Source organism: Hyaena hyaena, unplaced genomic scaffold (assembly GCF_003009895.1).
Source record: "Hyaena hyaena isolate Hyena2069 unplaced genomic scaffold, ASM300989v1 scaffold_568, whole genome shotgun sequence".
Taxonomy (NCBI): Eukaryota; Metazoa; Chordata; class Mammalia; order Carnivora; family Hyaenidae; genus Hyaena; species Hyaena hyaena.
In genome coordinates this window covers 74,961-94,060 of record NW_024081199.1, presented here as the reverse complement: position 1 = coordinate 94,060, position 19,100 = coordinate 74,961, and the positions used below count along the sequence as shown (strand labels likewise).

General features: G+C 37.2%; 1 protein-coding gene across 6 annotated transcripts in view; it reads right to left on the bottom strand.

The window, feature by feature from the left end:
- The window catches only part of GGNBP2 (gametogenetin binding protein 2), a 32,675-nt gene that overhangs the window by 2,828 nt on the left and 10,747 nt on the right, over positions 1-19,100 (bottom strand). For 2 of the 6 annotated variants that reach the window (XM_039256345.1, XM_039256346.1), the window contains 7 exons: positions 15,691-15,789; positions 11,571-11,696; positions 11,366-11,479; positions 4,981-5,190; positions 3,744-3,918; positions 2,157-2,351; positions 224-371 (listed from right to left, as the gene is read on the bottom strand). In XM_039256345.1, coding sequence (XP_039112276.1) covers positions 224-371; positions 2,157-2,351; positions 3,744-3,918; positions 4,981-5,190; positions 11,366-11,479; positions 11,571-11,696; positions 15,691-15,789 — 1,067 coding nt within the window. The remainder of the gene's footprint in view (positions 1-223; positions 372-2,156; positions 2,352-3,743; positions 3,919-4,980; positions 5,191-11,365; positions 11,480-11,570; positions 11,697-15,690; positions 15,790-19,100) is intronic. The other 4 variants (XM_039256348.1, XM_039256347.1, XM_039256349.1 and 1 more) reach the window with 4 other exon arrangements.

Sequence of the window (19,100 nt, the reverse complement as noted above, 5' to 3'; positions counted from 1 at the left end):
TTTCAAAATTGATAGCTTTACTCAAAGTAGAAACTAAACTTTATAATGAAACTATGATGAGGGTTCATAATTTTTTGTTTTGTCAAATAATAACAAATCAAACACCATAAAGAAAAAGGAAGTATTATGTATCAAAGTTACAGATCTCTAAAACCTCTTACATTTAAGAGAAAGAAAGAATAAATTTAAGACTTAATTTTAAGAAGAAACTGTATATAGTTACCTTTCTTTATTTTAGGGGACCCCAAAAGATTGCCGCTGCTCGGACAGGTACATGATGTGTTTTCGTTGGTAACAATTACTTCTACACAGCTATTACCATCTTCAGCGCTGCCACAGGCTTTGCAGCTGTTTTCTATGAAGTCTGTTTCCTTTAAGGATCAACATTAAGAGACAGTAAAAAGTCTTACCTTCATACGGCTACAGTTAATTTCCTTAACATCAACCAATTAAATAGGAGTTAGGAGGTTAACAACTGAAAAAATTATTCTCATGAAAAATCACTAACCACATTAAAACTATGAAACAACTAAAAGCAAGTTAAGAATTAATCATATCAGGAAAGTCTAGGAGAGTAGTTCGCAAACTGTAGTTTGCTGACCCCAGGGATTCCCTAGGTCGAAACTACTTTCATCAGAATACTTGCATTTTTCACTGTATTGACACTTACACTCATGATACAAAAGCAATGGTGGGAAAAGTTGCTGGTACTTCAGCACAAATCAAAGCAATGGCAATCAAAGTGTACTAACAGTCAGTATATTTTTTACTTGTCAAGCATTTTCAGGAAATCAATAAATAGATACTTCACTTATGAATGTCTTCGATGAAGCAGTAAAAATATTTTTTAAGTATCAACTCATGAGTAGATGTCTGACAAATAAGGAGGACACTTAAAGCACTTTTGCTGCACACCAAAATACAATGGCTGTCTCAAGGAAGTGCACTTGAGCCAACTGTTTGAGTTACAAGCTGAATTAGCTGTTTTTAATCATGGAACATCAATTTTGCTTGAAAGAAGGAGAGACAAACTGTGATTATTCAGACTTGGATATTTTAAAGCCATTCTCTCAGAAATGAAGGCAGCCCATCACCTCAAGGAAAACAACGGACAATATTTATTGTTAGTGACAAAACTCAAACTTTCAAACTACAATCAGAATTTTGAAAACTTGTATAAACAAGCAGAATGTGCTTGAGGCTTCCCAATACTTATAGGCCTTTCTGATGAGATCGGTAGTGGCTTTAACATGATTATGTGATGTTATATAATGAAATGTCAGTATCTGGCAAGATCTGCATAACTCAGTAAACCAGTATCTTTCAAATGACCAATTCATGATGTTACAAAGTCATGCATAAGTAAAGATCTATTCAAAGTGCAAGACTGACTAATGGATTTTAATTTAACTGAGTTATGAAAACGTCATTCAAAGGTGCCAGGTTCCATCTTTAAGAAACTACTGCTTGTTGAACTATAATGCCAAAGAAGAATATCCAACTATCTGAAAAAGTATATATTAAAATACTCCTTCCTTTTCTGCGTGAGGCCAGACTTTCTTCAAATGTTTCAACCAAGCAACATATGGAAATAGACTGAATCCTGAAGCAGATACAAGAATCCATCTGATTCCTTTTAAACCAAATATATTTAAAAGATATGCAAAAATGTAAGATAATGCCACCCTTCTCACTCCTTTTTGTTTTGGAACATTTTTCAAAAAATGTTATTCATATTAACACATAATGGGCTTATTATTTTTTAAAAAGAATTAACAATTTAAAATTTCTCCATTTTAATTTCTAATACAATAAATGTTGTAAGTATAGTCCCCATAAACAAAAAGCACACCAAGCACTGTAATTGTTAAGAATGCACTGGGGTCCTGAGACCAAAAAGAACCGCTCTAGTCACGCATGGAGTTAACTCTCCATATTTGGACTTTGATCTAACAATATACTAAGATCAGGTAAAAAGATAACCACTAAATATTATAAAATAAACACATTAAAATTCTTTGCTTTACTAATTATAGTAGGAAAAAAGTCAATATACAAGTTGCAGCTCCTCATATTCTGGAAAAGCATAGTAAAAATGCCAAAATCTAGCAAAATGCAATACTAAATATTTATGAGTCAAAATTAAGGACTACTACCTTCTCTTGGCTTACTTCCTTTTCATCTGCTGCTTGTAAAGGAGTAGGAATATCACACACACACTTATTTTTTCGTCTGTTCTTCCGTTTTTGGCGTTTCTTTTCCTGCTTGAGTTCTCTTACTCGTTCCTCCTCTGAAAACTCTTCACAAAGTTGTTCCAATCGGCTAATACCCTGTACTTTTTCCACAGTCATCTATTATAAAAACAGTAGAGAATGAATATTGGTCAAAACTATCTTTACTTTCCTTGGAAATTCTCAATTGCTGATTTTAAACGATACCACAAACACTGATAATTCATGTTGCAATTTACCAGATCATTCCTACAAAGAATCTTAAATTTTATTTAATGTTTATTTGAAAGAGAGAGCACGAGTAAGCACAAGCAGGGGAGGAGCAGAGAGAGAAAATCCCAAGCAGGCTCCGTGCTGTCAGCACAGAGCCTGACACAGGGCATAATCATCCCACGACCACAAGAAATCATGACCTGAGCAGAAAACAAGAGTTCATTTATTTATTTTATTTTATTATTTATTTATTTATTTTGAGAGAGAGAGAGAGAGAGAGCATGAATAGGGGAAGGACATAGAAAGGGAGAGAGAGAGAATCCCAAGCAGGTTCTGCACCACAGAGCCCGATGCAGGGACTGAACCCACAAACCGTGAGATAACTGTAGAGGAAATCTGTCGCTTAACCAACTGAGCCACCTAGACACCCCTAAATTTTAATACTTTAAATGATGATGTCTTAAAACCTACTTGAAGTGAATACACCACCAATCCCAAAAGGAAAGACAGACTCACTATATACACTCCTATTCCAAACCAGCAATATTCTAGTTTCAAATTTCAAAATTCCAACACAGCAAAGTAAACATACATTCATTTCTTCACACAATAGAAGACTATTTAACCTGATTACATGATCTAATTTCTGAAGTCACAAACATATAAAAGAAAAGAAAAGAAAAAGTGTTCAGCAAGAACTAGTACAAATCTCCTCAGACTCCCCAAAACAATGTTTAAAGTTCACGGATGGGCTTCTGAAAAAAAAAAAAGGGTTTATAGCTTTCATACTATTCACAAAAGGGATCAGTGACCCAGTTAAAGGGTAACAACCATGCCCCAGAATATAACAAAATGTTCACTAGCCAAAAATTTATGTGGTACAGAGAACTGGGGGAAAAAAAGTTACCAAATCACAAGCACTAAACCCAATACCAGCAATATAAAGAGGCTACTGGATATCAGCAGACAAACTGAAACTCATGAATTAAGTTTCTAACTTACTCTGGGGCTGCTTTTATCTTTTCATTAGTTATACTTCATAGCAACACCTTGCTAAATAATCAACTTCAGTTTTCCACTCTGAGAAAGTCTAAATACCAAAGCTGGCAGAATAACAGGATTAAAAATCAAAGAAAATCCATAAACTTCTAAATTCTAATTCCCTGCCCCTAAATCTGCCCCCAAATCCATGACAGTATCAGTGGATCACAGCCCTCTGACGCAAAATCAGACTGCTAGCATTCAGTCGAATAACCTAACGAAGAAATCTTAGACAATGAAGCAGGTCACTATTCTTACCTCAAAACTCTTGCGCAAAGCATCAACACCAAGATAGAAAAGCATCTGCCATGTTTGCTCTTCTGCTCGTAGTTTTTGCCAGATTCGATGCAGTCTTTCATAAAGATGAATTCCCAAACAGGTCAGAACTTCTTCTTGAGCTATATCTATTGTCTTAGCATGTCTTTCTCTTCGTCTGTAATGGAGAAAAAAAATCACACATAATTCCTAGTACCCTTTGCTGAAAAAGTAAAAAGACAGATGACATCTATCAGCAAGTTCAGGTTTTAAACACAATTTACATACCTAGTAAGAAGCCAGTTATACATTCAAATTCAATGTATATATAAACACACAAGCATACATGTACATAACCAGTGAGAAAGACACATGCAGGCAGAACTCAGTCTTAATTGCTAAAAATAAGACAATTCAGGAACTAGGGCCCTATAGAGATGGTTTTTGGGCACAAGAAGTCATATGTGTCCAGCTCACAGTAGGCATGACAGTCCTTCATCTTCCAATTATAACAAATGCCTATTTGGGTTTCGTGGGTTTCTTTTTTTTGAAGGGGAATGGATAAAGGCAATGCCAAAGTGATTCAATCATGGACAAAAGCCCTCTAGGCTGGTCTTCCATAGTAGGGTTCACAGAACTTCAGTGGTAAGTCTTTGTGTACTATATGCCTAGCACAAAGTAGGCACTCTAATGAAAGCCAATACAGAAAATACAAAGGAAAATAGGTTCATTTTATTCTATGAACAACTTTTTCTGATTTTATTTTCACAAAAAAGCCAGAGATAAAATTTTAGGTTCCTATATAATTCAGTGATAATATGCACCATCCATTTATTACATTCAATATTTAACCCTCTGCTGCAAAGACCTTTCTTCCTATGCAAAAACCATCATTATGAACAAAATTTAAATATGGAAATGCACGGATGGAGGGGGAAAAATCCCTTCGAATCATTTTCAAGTGAAAATGATAATCTATAATAATGAAAGCCAAAAAAAAAATGCCTGTCTACTTCAAGCAACAAGGAGCAGAGGACTGAAATGAACACCACAGAACACATTCTCCCTATCTGTATTCAGTCAATTAAGAAATGCATATTTTAAAGAAAGCAAACTCTTTACAAGCACACTTTAATTTATACATATATTATATGTACTGATGCAAAAGGTGATGGAAATAAAACTTTCAGTAATAAAATGAAGCAAAGCGCTAGATAGCCCATTCTAGCAAATTACATACTCATACCCTCCTGCGAACTCTGGCTCAGCACGACCCAAGAGATGTGCAATGAAGTCTGTTTCACAGCAAACATGTATGTGCCGTTCATGTGGACAGCACCGCAAACCTTCATAAAGTGCAGCACAGTAGCCCTTCTCTTTGCTGCAATCAAGTTCACCAATAAGGATATTGTATGCTCGGAGAACTTTATTTTTGCAATCAGTGCAAAACCTGTTGAAAAGAAATACTTCAAAATTAAGAACTGGCTGCATAAGTATTTCATAAAGCATGTACTAGACAATGACACTACCCTCCCATATGGTGCATTAAAATAAATCCTCCAGATATTTAAAACAGACACATGTAAGATATATACAATTTTAGGGATTGTGGAGTATAGCTAGATTTCCATTTGCCAATGGTTTTTTTTTTTAAATGTTTATTTGGGGGGACGGGAGGGAGGGAGAGACAGACATGAGTAGGGAAGGGCCAAAGAGAAGGAAAAAGAATCCCAAGTAGGCTTCGAACTGTAGCACTGAGCCTGTTGTGGAGCTCAGTTTCACAAACCTCAAGATCATGACCTGGGCCAAAATCAAGAATTGGAGGCTTAACTGACTGAGCCACCTAGGGACCCTTGCAAATGATTTTTTTAAATGCTTATTTATTTATTTTTGAGAGAGAGAGAGAGGGAAGAAGGGAGGAAGGGACAGAGAGGGATAGAGAATCTTGAGCATACTCCGCACTGTCAGTGCAGAGTCTGACATGGAGCTTGAACTCACAAACCCTGAGATCATGACCTGAGCTGAAATCAAGAGTCTGATGCTTAACCGACTGAGCCACCCAGGTGCCTATCTGCAAATGATTTTTAAATAAGAGAGACACGCGGACCTAAAAGAATGAGACAGATATATACTGTTTGTTCATAAAATGCACTTCCAGAAAATGGTTGCCAAGTACTAAAATATCACCTCCTCAAGAGCAATTTGTACAGGTCAGAAATAAAACAAAAAGCTACAAACCAATGACTCAAAGAATCATTCTCCTTTCAACCTCTGAAAATAGCTGCTATCTTCAGTCAGTAAAACTTGGATTTGAAATTCTGCTACATTTTAACACCTCACTAGCTAATAAGCATTGGGAAGATGGTGGGAGCATAAAGAATAGGAAAGTGGCACATGGAGTTTTAGTTACTAGTTACTTACAAAAGGTCAAATTTCTTCTTTTTTTAAACTTTATTTATTTATTCTGAGAGAACACAAGCAGGAGAGGGGCAGAATACCAAACAGGATGCGTGCTGTCAGCACAGAGCCAGATTTGGGGCTGGAACCCACAAAACTGTGAGATCATGACCTGAGCCAAAATCAAGAGTCAGACACTCAACAGACTGAGCCACCCAGGCATCCCTCAAATTTCTTCTTCTAAAAAAAAAAAAAGTATGTTTCTTAATATACAATCATAATATTGACAACATATGCATAGAAATGTGGTCCAGGGGCACCTCAGTGGCTCAGCTGGTTGAGCGTCTGACTCTTGATATCAGCACAGGTCATGATCTTATGCGTGTGAGATTGAGCTCTATGCTGAATGTGGAGTCTGCTTGGGATTTTCTCTCTCTCTCTCTCAATAAACATTTATTTTAAAATGTGATCTAAACTTAAGTATTTATAATGTGGCAAAAGTGTAAAAGAGAAAAAAAAAGTGTACAGGAGTATGAATGTAGAGAATGAAGACATTTTCTTTTAGAAACCAAACATTATTCAGTCAGAAAGAAAGAACAGAACCTTGTTTCTTTACCTTTGATTTCCTGAATAAGAAAAAACTTGGTCTGGTTAAAAACAAAACAAACAAAAAAAACAGGCTCATAATATTAATAACTGCCTCTCTGCAAAGATCAGCTGTAGTGGAATGAAGAAATTTTATTCTCTTTAATTGAAATTCATCTCCCTAGGTGACCTCTTCTATTCCCATGGCTTCAGCCAACATGTGCCTCTCACCTCTACAGCTTGCCTTGCCATAGGGCCAAACTCATACTGAAAAATGGGGAACATCACAGATATTTACTAGGCAAGAAGTTAAACTCCCTGTCCAATACCAAGGGTGACACGATTCCCTTCCAAACCTGTTGTTAACACCATTCATACAGTCACCCAGGAAGAAAACTTTAGTTAACTCTCAACTTCCCCTTAGATCCTCTTTTAAAGGGGTGGAGCCAAATGGTATCAAGTATTATTATTATTTTTAGTATTTTAAAACATGTTTGTTTATTTTGAGAGAGCCTGCAAGTAGGGGAAGGGCAGAGAGAGGGGAAGACAATCCCAAGAGCAGAGCCTGACCTGGGGTTCAAACTCACGAACTGTGAGATCATAACCCAAGCCAAAGTCAAGAGTCAGACACTAACTGAGCCACCCAGGCACCCCAGTATCAATTACTTCTTACATCTCTCATCAGCCCCTTCTTTCTGATCCCCCCTGCCCTGTTTTAAACTGCTTAATTTTTTTAAAAGCTTCCTCACTGACTTCCCTGCTTGCATTTTTTTCTAGCTCCAATGCATCTCTCGTAGTATTTTTTTAAAACAGTGAGATCTGATTATCTCACTCTCAGCTTAAAGACCCCTCCCCTGTCTGTAAATAAAGTTCCAACTCCTTATCAAGCCCTTCAATGACTTCCTCTCTTACCCCACCTATTTCCAGCCTTATTTCCCAAGACTCATCTCTCCCTCATGCTTCTCCCCACTCCACCCTGCCTCTCCCTACATACCATACAATGGACTACTTTTGAACATCAAAACTGAAGTGTCCCTACTTCAGTTTTTTTTTCTTCTGCTTCCTCCCCAACTCCTCTCCACATCCTTCTCCATTTGCCTAAATCATGTCCATCCTTAAAGAACCCCTCTGCAATTCCCATAACTAGAATTAATTATCCTTCCTGTGTTCCTGTATTTGTGATTTATTCTTCTTACTATATTTACCTTTACACTGCCATGTGTTTGTTTGATACACACATCTAAGTTTGCTTCCTGAAATGAATAGATGTTAAAATAGAGGCTCTAAGTCCACTTAATAAACAGGAGCAATACTGTTGACAAGTTAAATCAGTTTCATTAATGCCTCAAAAACCTTGAAATATACAAAAACTAACACAAAATAGACTATAACCTAAACATTAAGATCTGAAATTACAAAACTCCTAGAAGAAAACATAGAAAAAAAATTTTTTTAAATGTTCATTTATTTAGTGTGTGTGTGTGTGTGTGTGAGAGAGAGAGAGAGAGAGAGAGCGCGCGCGCATGAGTGAGCAGGGGAGGGGCAGAGAGAGAGAGAGGGAGAGAATCCAAGCAGGATCCATCCACACTGTCAGCACAGAGCTGGGCATGGAGCTTGTTTCACAAATTGTGAGATCATGAACTGAGCCAAAATCAAGAGTCGGACACTTAACCAAACGAACCACACAGATGCCCTAAGAAAAATTTCATTATATTGAATAGGTGATGATATTTTGGATATGACATCAAAAGCACAGCAAACAAACAAACGAGACTATATCCAACTTAAAAGCGTCTGTGTAGCAAAGAAAACAAGGGAGTGAAAGACAACCACAGAGAAAATATTTGCAAACCACATACTGGATAAAGGGTCAATACCTGGAATGTATAAGGAACTCCTACAACTCAATAATGACAACAAAAAAATTAAATATTGGGCAAAAGACATGAATAGGCATGTATATCACCAGATATACAAATGGCTAACTAACAAGCATATAAAAAGTTGTTTGACATCACTAATCATTTGGGAAATGCAAATCACAACCACACAATACCACCTTATACCCATTAGTATGGCCACTGCAAAAAAATAGGAAAACGTGTTAGCAAAGATGTGGAGAAACTGTAACCCTTGCACACTACTATTGCTGAAATTGTAAAAACGGTGTGTCAATAATAGCAAAGTATGCCATTTCCTAAAACAATTAAAAACAGATCATATGACTAGTAATCCCATTTTTGAGTATACATCGAAAAGAACTGAAAACAGGATCTCAAAGAGATATTTCTACACTCATGGTAATTGTAACATTATTAGAAATAACTAAGATGTAGGGGCAACAACCTAAATGCCCACTGACAGGTGAATGTGGTATCTACATACAATGGACTATGAACCAACCCTAAAAAAGAAGGAAGTTCTGTCATATGCTACCACATCAATGAATCTTGAGGACTTTATGCTAAGTGAAATAAGCCAGTCACAAAAAGACAACCCTGAATGATTCCACTTATGTGTGAGTTATCTAAAATAATCAAACTCAGGCACCTGAGTGGCTCAGTTGATTAAGTGCCCGACTCTTGATCTCAGCTCAGGTCATGATCTCCTGGTTCGTGGGTTTGGGCCCTGTACCAGGTTCCTTGCTGACAGTGCAGAGCCTGGGATTTTGAGATTATCTCTCTCTCCCTTTCTCTGTGTCCCTCCCCTGCATGTGCACTCTCTCAAAATAAATAAACTTAAAAATAAAATAAACTCATAAAAACAGAACAGAACCCTGGTTGCCAGGGGCCAGGAGAAAGAGTAAATGGGGAATTGTTGTTCAATGGGTGTCATGCAAGATGAAAAAATTTTAGAGCTCCACTGTACAATATACATATAGTTAACAATACTGTAATGCTCACTTAAAAACTGTTTAAGAAGTAAATTTATGTTTTGTTTTGTATTGACCGCAATTAAAAAAGTCTTCTTGAAGGAAAGAATAGACTTAAATGCAGAAATAACAAACACTTCCATGTTTTCAGGTTATAAAAGATTTTCAGGTAACTAAATGGTTTTTCAGGTAAATAAATGGTTAAATGTCATTCAGCAGCAATAATTAAACTTGAAATATTTTTCCCATATTTTACTGCTCTAAATCCTCATAGATTAAAGTAGGTTTGTCTATAATCATGGGTAATATAAACAAAGAGCAACTTAAAAATACTATATGGAAGTTGTAAGAATGAAAGTGACTTTTCCCATTTTCAAAAGTAACCTTGCACATAAATGTAAAAGACATTTTAAGGCAGAGGTTTCACAATTTCTTAACATCTCATTTCTAATAATGTACTACCCTAATGCCTAAATGGCTGTTATCAAATCTTCATTATGAAGTGCTCAGAAAAGTCCACTAAATGAAGTAGAACTGCCAAAAAAGTACATTATTTAGACATTTAGAAATAATTCTCAACTGACTATACACACCTCAAAAATTCAAACTGTACCTAAAACTGTAACTTGATACACAGGAATAACAAGAACTTGCAAATCTGGCATGCAAACATTCATTGATGTGCTTACTATGTGCCAGATACTGTTCTAAGTAAGCCTGACTAAGTATCATCTGTCCTGTCCCCAAGACAAATTTAATCCAAATTTAATTAGCACTATCATTTTTGTCTTAAAAAAAAAACTGCGGCACGGAAAAGCCAAGTAACTCATACAAAGTTATAATCAGTAGAACCCAGGATTCAAAGCAATCTCTCTTAACTGTATTTCTCCCCACCCTTCAGAGTCCCTCTCCTACAAAACTCCAAATATTTGACATCTTCTTTACTCTCTTGTGTATAATCAAGCAAAAAGGCAAATTCACAAAAAAGACTGTAAATGGAAAAAAAAAAAAAACACCTTAGTATTCAGGTTAACTCATTACCTCATTGCCATACAAACACCAGTCTTGATAAATGCCAGGTATCATTTACATATAATTATGTATGTATGTCCCAGGTCAAAAAACATACAACCACACACCAAACATGTGACAAACTTATATTAAAAGAGTACAACTCCCCCCAAGAACACCATCTCTAGATGGTTCCCTTACCAGTTTCCTTTCCTACTGCACTCTCCCTCCCTACGAATTTCCAAATGTTAATGACACTTAGAAAATTCCTTTGTAAAGTAGTATTCTAAAAAGAAAAATCTGAAGTTACTTTTTTAGTACACGAAGCACACAAATTCCAGCTCTATTTTTAGGGTCTTTGACAAAAAATTATAGAAGAAATAATTTAAAATATTACTAAATGAAAGCTGCTAATTTAAACTTTAATTTTTAAAATGACAACATGAAATGTTCTATCATAAAAACAAGAAATACTAGAGTTTCCAAAGTGATTAAGTACACTTTACTGGAACCAACAGCCAATAAAATTTAAAAGTAAAAATTACAGAAAGAAGAGATGCTGGCTCAACATAAGAAGGCTGACATTAAGAGGCATCCCATAAAGGAACAGCTTACCCTAACATTAAGCTCTGCCTAGTACCAGGTATTAATGGGAAGACTGACTGACATGACATTATATGAAGAGGTGACAGGTCAATTTGGATGACTGAGAGGGCACTAAGGCACTTTCCAACTATACTGTGATGACCTTTAGACTTACCTGTGTTTTCGCAGATACGTTTCTAGTGTTTCTAAGAGACAACTAGAGTCAATTAAAACTACTTCATCCCTGCATTCTTGGGACATTAGTTCCCAGACATCCATCCAACAACCTCTGCAGAAAGAAATAAGTATTAGTGAAAAGGAGGAATATATAAGGGTAAAACATTAAAAAAAAGGCAGAGTAAAGGATTGCTTGATTTTACCTGGCTGTTCCCTGGAAAGGTCCATAATGGAAAATGATCCTACACTTGCTGTCCTTCCTGTGGTCTTCACTACTTCTCTTATCTGTACTTAACTTCTCTGAACTGACACTGCTACTGCTCCCTTCACTGTAGTACAGTATAGTACAAAGCTTAGTGACACTGAGATAATCTGAAGAAATAATTTCTATAGTCTAAAATCAAGAACTCTTTAATACATTTATATTAGATTAAGTCTGCAAATTTGTACATAATTACATATTCACTTTAACCATATTAAAATGTTAAACATATGCTCATATCTTTATATAAAAATTTCTGCTCAACTATTAAGTTTACCTGACACAACTTAACAACATTTACATTTATCAAGATACCATCTCATTAAGATACTAAACATTTTATGAGCAAATCTACTTGGAATGCGTTAAAATCAACAGGGCTAAAAAAATATTACATTTTCACCTGTAAAATGGATCAATCTTCCAAAAATCATAAATTCTAACAAGTTGTGATCTACTTAATGTGATTTTATAGCTAACCCATGGCAACAAAACTCTTATCTACCTTTACATTTATCAGCTGGGGGAAAAAAAATCACATATTAATCTAATTACAGTAAACAAATTTTTTACTTATGCTAAAATAAAGATAGCACACAAAGATGAGCACTTTATACAATTTGTATGAGTAAATATATACAAATAATTTTTTAAAAACTTACTAAAAACTTCCCAGATATTCCCTACCCCACAGGTTTCAATGTAGCTCTGGTCATGCATTTTGCTTTGTTGCAGATGTGGATTTCAAGAGAAATGTGTGTCTATGTTCCATTCAATGATAGGCTCTTGATACTTCATGATTCTGAACAATTGGCTCCTGCCTGTTCTTCTGCAAGTCTCACTACAGTCCTAGGAATTCATTACCTTGGATGCCTGATATGGAAAAACTTCTGAATCTTTAACCTACTCTATATAGCTAATACGTATTTCTCAACTCCCTGCCCACCATCTAAGGTCGTATGTACAATGTAGCTCTCTATTTTCTGTCACAAGGGCTCAGGCAAAGTTCAGCAATCTAATTTGAAACCAAAACCTCAACCACTGCTCTGCTTTCCATGTTCCATCCTTCCACTCTCGACTTCCATTTTTCCTTCTTTTCTAATTATGCTTAAGTGACCCATGGTCTCCTAAAACTGATTAACCCTCAAACTCAAATTCTCATAATTGAGGGAAAGGCTCATGAAATCAGAGCTGGGAAATGATTCCTAAATCATCAGAACATGAAAGCATTAATCTAAAAAATACTTTTAAAAAATGCCACAGCTCAAATCAAGATTTTATCCACAATCTCTCAGCTGAATGTCTTTATATCACTCCTTCAAGACCAAACTTCCTGAAAAAGAAGTCTTTCCACTCCTATACTTTCCACTCACAGCTTGAGCCATTACATCTTAGACTGCACTTTTCTGCCCATTCTGATCTTGGTTGTTTTTACTCAACCACCGATCTGTTCATCAATATCACCAATTATGACAGTGTTGCTATATCCAACGGACACTTCTGGGTCCTTGATGACTCAGCAGCATTCAATTCAGCTGACCAGACTCCCCCTGAAACACTCTTTTCCCTTGGCTTCCTCTACCTCTCTGGCCACTCTTTCTCAAGTTTCTTTACTGGCTTCTATTCTGCCAATAAACTAAATTCCTCAGCATTCTCTTATTCTACTCTCTCTATAGATAGAAAGATAATGAATACTACTCTCTAAGGTAATCTTCAGTCATCAGCTACAGGACTACAAATGTAGCCTAAACTTTTCTTTTGAATCTCAAACTTACTCCCAGTCAGACAATAACTTGGGGTTACTTGCATGGATATAAGAACACTCTCAGGAAGGCTGAGCTGGATTGTTGCCACTGATGAGGTTAGAACCTAATCAATTTTAACACTTGGAGAAAGTCTAAACAGAAAACGGCGGGGGGGGGGGGGGGGGGGGGAGTCACAGTAGCATACAATGGCAGGGACCATCCAAAGTGGAGGATAGGAAGTCTTGGCCAAGTGTGCTGTACTCCCTGGCTTGCCATCCATATGGCATCTGGGAATAACTGAAGGGAATACTTTAGGAGACCGAGCTCAAGATCAACTCATACTGATTCCAGAACTGAGCAAACAACCTTCTAAAACATTTGGCTCCTGATGTGGTAGGGAATGTGAAGTTTGTGGAGGTTTGTTTTTTGTTTTAAACTGAAAGATAGGAAAACATAGTCATATGCCAATTTAACAAAAGTAGGTAATTGATAAAGCAAAATCATTGAGAATCAGAGGAGATGGAATCCAGAGCAAAAGTAGAACTGATCTCTGAAGGAAGGTGGCAATGAGCAGATATCTAAGATATTGAGATGTCTGTTGATCTTTGGTTCCTAAATGAAAAGTATTCATAACAAAACAAAACAAAAAAAACAAAACAAAACAAAAAACCAGGAGACAGGCTTTTTATAATACTATACTACTCTGTGGCTTTAGCCAACAAGTCATTCAGATAAAGGTCACTGTCTCATGAGAAAACTAGACTGAATTTTACTTTCAAAAAGTCAGGAAATCTCTATAAAGATATTGGTAAACAAGGTACATAAAATAACAATTTTCTTTAGATAACGACTTTAGGTTGTATAGAGCTTTCCTGAGTTCAGAGAACTCTCATAGAGATATCATATAGTTGGTGATTCTTGTCAGGATCCTGATTCTAACAAATCCACATACAAAGACATTTTTAGAGACAGCTGGGAAAATCTAAACTGGGTATTAGATTACTATAGTTTGAGGCGCCTGGGTGGCTTAGTTGGTTAAGCGTCCGACTTCAGCTCAGGTCATGATCTCACCATTTGTGGGTTCGAGCCCTGCACTGGGCTCTGCACTAACAACTAGCTCAGAGCCTGGAGCCTATTTTGGATTCTGTGTCTCCCTCTCTCGCTGACCCTCCCCTGCTCACGCTCTTTCTCTCCCTCAGAAAAAAACAAAAACATTAAAAAAAAGATTATTATAGTTTATTTTGTTGTGTTATAATGGCACTGTTATTATCAAAGAAAATGTCCATGTGTTTAGAGATGTATGTGGAAATATGTAGAAGTAAAATAGCATGATGTCTGGGACTTATTTTAAAATACTTCTGCAAAGAAAAAGATGGATAAATAAAACAAATGTGACAAATTTTGATAATACTACTGAATCTGGGTAAAGATAATTGGGAAGGGAGAGCTGTTCTTAAATAGTCTCTCTACTTTCCTATGTGTGTGGCAGTTTTCATAAGATTTTTAAAAAATCTGTTTCTGAGTATAGGGGGAAGAAATTCTTAATAGATTATTAACATACCACTACCTGGTCATCCAGGTCTTTTTATTAGGAAGAAAAATATCTATGCAACAGTGGTGTCAACAATATCAACAAGATACTAAAAAACTATTTTTTTATGTAATTCAGAAATACAGTTTTTATATCATCCCATTCTCTTCAAAACAAAAGTTAGTTGTTAGAAACCTCCTTCAAATTCCATGGCTTCTTACCACCACCCCTCAATCTCAAGCAATTTTGTAAGGAGTAAAAGTAACAATGTGCTGGGAGATGGTGGCAAAAGCAGCCCTGGGCATTGGAGAAAGAAGAAAACTGTGAATTAATTACATAAATACACATTGCTACAACTGATCCAAGACTTTTTTTTAATCCTTGATAAATTATTAGGGAGACCTAGATATAAGACAAGAAAAATAATTTATACATTATGACTATCATATAGATCAAAGAATGATATACCACTACTTTGAAAAACTTAGTGTTGACGAAATAAATTTCCATAAAGATCTCAATCTCCTTCCTCTGTAATGTATTTAATATAAGAAAAAACAACTTCCAAAGAAAAAAATCAAACAAATCTCAATCAAATTTTGAGACCCTACACAGTCTCAATGCAAAAAGGCATTACAGAGTTGGGAGACAGATTTATTTTAACCTATGTTACAGTGTAACCAATTAATATATAAAAGCAGTAGCGCATTTTTCTTTCTACTACATAAGATCAACATTTATAATCTTAACAATTACAAAACATCTTGATAGGCGATTCTACTTACCCCAAAGGTTTTGGTTTGTGTGTATCTAAGGAGTGCAACTGACATCTCTTGTTCTTTTTACTTTTTGGAATAGCATCTATCATGTCATTTAGTTTGGACCTAATCAAAAATAAATCATTAAAAGTCTGATTAATATTTATGTCTTTAAATTTAAAAAAAATGTTTTTTTAATGTTTTATTTATTTCTGAGAGAGAGAGAGAGACAGTGTGAGCAGGGGAGGGTCAGAGAGAGAGGGAGACACAGAATCTGAAGCAGGCTCCAGGCTCTAAGCTAGCTGTCAGCACGGAGCCCAACACGGGGCTCGAACCCACAAACCGTGAGATCATGACCTGAACCCTGAGCCGAAGTTGGATGCTTAACTGACTGAGCTACCCAGGTGCCCCTCATTTGTCTTTAGAATTTTCAAAATCTCTACGACATTTTTTTAAAAAAAAACTTTTTAACGTTTATTTTTGAGAGACAGAGAGAGATAGAGCATAAGTGGGGGAGAAGCAGAGAGAAAGGGAGACATAGAATCTGAAGCAGGCTCCAGGCCCAGCTGTAAGCACAGAGCCGGATGTGAGGCTTTAACTCACATACCACAAGATCATGACCTGAGCCGAAGTCGGATGCTTAATCGACTGAGCCACCCAGGCACCCCTCTACCTACTACCTTTTAGTGAGAAGTATATTTAAAGAATTGTAGACACATCCCTTACCTTGAAAATTTCTCCATCAAACAAATTCTAACCCAGAAGAGCTTGTATACTTGTCTTCTCCATTCCATTCCTAGTCTGTCAATATGCTAAAAGAGACCTGTTCTATTCAATATACTCATTCCCCTAGACTGTATCTGTCTCATTCATCCCTGCATCTGCACTGTATATCCAACAGTGTGCCTGACACTCAAATATTTTATGATTGATTGCTACCTCTCAACCATCTTCCCCTGTCCAAACATTATCTAAATAGTCACTATCTTTGATAAGAAAAGCCCTCAATGGGGGTGCCTGGGTGGCTCAGTCAGTTGGGCATCCGACTTCAGCTCAGGTCATGATTTCACAGTTCATGATTTCGAGACCCACAACAGGCTCTGTGCTGACAGCTCAGAGTCTGGAGCCTGCCTCAGATTCTGTGTCTCCCTCTCTCTCTCTGCCCCTCCCCTGCTTATACTCTGTCTTTCTCTCTCTCTCAAAAATGAATAAAAAATTTTAAAAATATTAAAAGAAAGAAAAGCCATCAAAAAAAATTTTGTACAAATATAGAAATGTATACAACTAATATCCACACCCCACATCCAACCAATCAGCAAAGGCTGTCAACTCTAACTTTTGAATATATCTAGAATCAAATCACTTTTCACCTCCATCATCACCACCCTGGTCCCACTTGACTCTCTAGCCTAGCCAATGCAACAGCTGGCCTCCCAAATGGTCTCCTTGATTCCACCTTTTGCATTTACATCTAGGCTTTAGCAGATGGAGTGATCTTTTCAAAACAAAAATCACATTATTTTATTTCTCTGTTCAAAATTGTTCCAAGGCTTTTCTGAGGCAGAGTAAAATTCCAAAGTCTTTACCACCACCTCTAAACAGAGTTTGGTCTTCAGACCTCTTCTCTTTTCCTTTTTACACTCACTCTTTGGTGACCATCTCATCTTATGGATTTAAATTATGTATGTATGCATACATACAGCTTACGTACTATATGTATAAACACTATGTACATATATGTACGTATACACACACACACGCTGATGACACTATTTTTATCTCTAGAGCAGACCTCTCTAAGCTCTACCTGGATGTCCAACTGGTATCTCAAACTTAACTTGTCCAAAAGGGAACTCTCCAAAATTGCTCCTCCTAGTCTTACTCTTCTCAGTAAATGGGAACCATTTGTCCTGTTCTTTATTCTTGATCCCGAAATCAAGACCTGAGCTGAGATCCTGAGTTGGATGCTTAACCCACTTAAGGGTTAAGTGGCACCCCTGTGGTGTTCTTTAGATCCCAAATCTGATCTCGGGGTGCACCCGAGGTGGCACCCCTGTCCTGTTCTTTAGATCCCAAATCTGAGAATCATCCTTGATGCCCTCCTCCATATCCATTCTATCCAAAAATCCTACTGGTTCATTCTTCAAAATATATCCAGGATCCAACCATTTCTTATTACCTCTGTGACCACCATACTGGTACCATTATCTCTTTTTTTTTTTTTTTTTTTAATGTTTTTTTATTTACTTCTAGGGGGGAGAGAGAGAGAGAGAGAGAGAGAGAGACAGCGTGAGCAGGAGAGGGTCAGGGAGAGAAGGAGTCACAGACTCCGAAACAGGCTCCAGGCTCTGAGCTGACCGTCAGCACAGAGCCCGACACGGGGCTCGAACCCACGAACCGCGAGATCACAACCTAAGCGAAAGTTGGACGCTTAGCCGACTAAGCCACCCAGGCGCCCCTGGTACCATTATCTCTTGCACGGACTTTATTAAACAGCTTTTATTTCCTTACCCTTCCACCACCTTTTCATTTATTCTTGACACAGAGATCAAAGTAAACCAAAATTCAAGTCAGACCAGGTCACTCCTCTACTCAAAACACTCCCGAATCTTCCTGTCTTACTTAGAGTAAAAAACAACAGGAGCACCTGGGTGGCTCAGTTGGTTAAGTGTCCGACTCTTGGTTTCAGCTCAGATCCTTTACTCACAGTCCATGGGATCAAGCCCCAAGACGGGGTCTATGCTGGCAACATAGAATCTGATTGGGATTCTCTCTCCTCTCTCTCTCTCTGCCCCTCCCTCACCTCAGCGCGCTCGCTCGCTCACTCTCTCTCTCTCAAAATAAACATCAAAAAAGCAATGATAAAACTCAGGATGGCAATACATAAGTAGGTTTATTACTCCTCTGATCTCACCTTTTTTTAATGTTTAGAGAGAGAGAGAGCGCTAATGCGTGTGCACATGCGCAAGCAGGTGAGGGGCAGAGAGAGAGGGAGACAAAGAATCTGAAGCGGCTCTGGGCTGACAGCAGGCATCCCAATGCAGAGCTTGAACTCTCAAACTGTGAGATCATGGTCTGAGACAAAGTTGGACACTTAACCAACTGAGCCACCCAGGTGACCTCGGTCTCATCTTTTATTACTTTTCCCTTCATTCATCTGGCTCCAGCTGCAAGGGCTTCCTTACTGTTCTTCAAATAAGCCAGGAAAACTTCAACCTCTGAACCTTTACACTTGCTGGCTCCTTCGCTTCCTTCCCCTGGATATCTACATGGTTTACTTACTCATTTCATTCAAGTTTACATTCAATGTCATTTTATTAGAGAGGCCTTCCCTGTCTATCCTCCATATTAAATCCACTCCACCATTCTCATCTCCTTCACTTGTAACTTACCTCACAAATCATGTATTTGTTTACTGCCTGCCTCTCTCCATATGA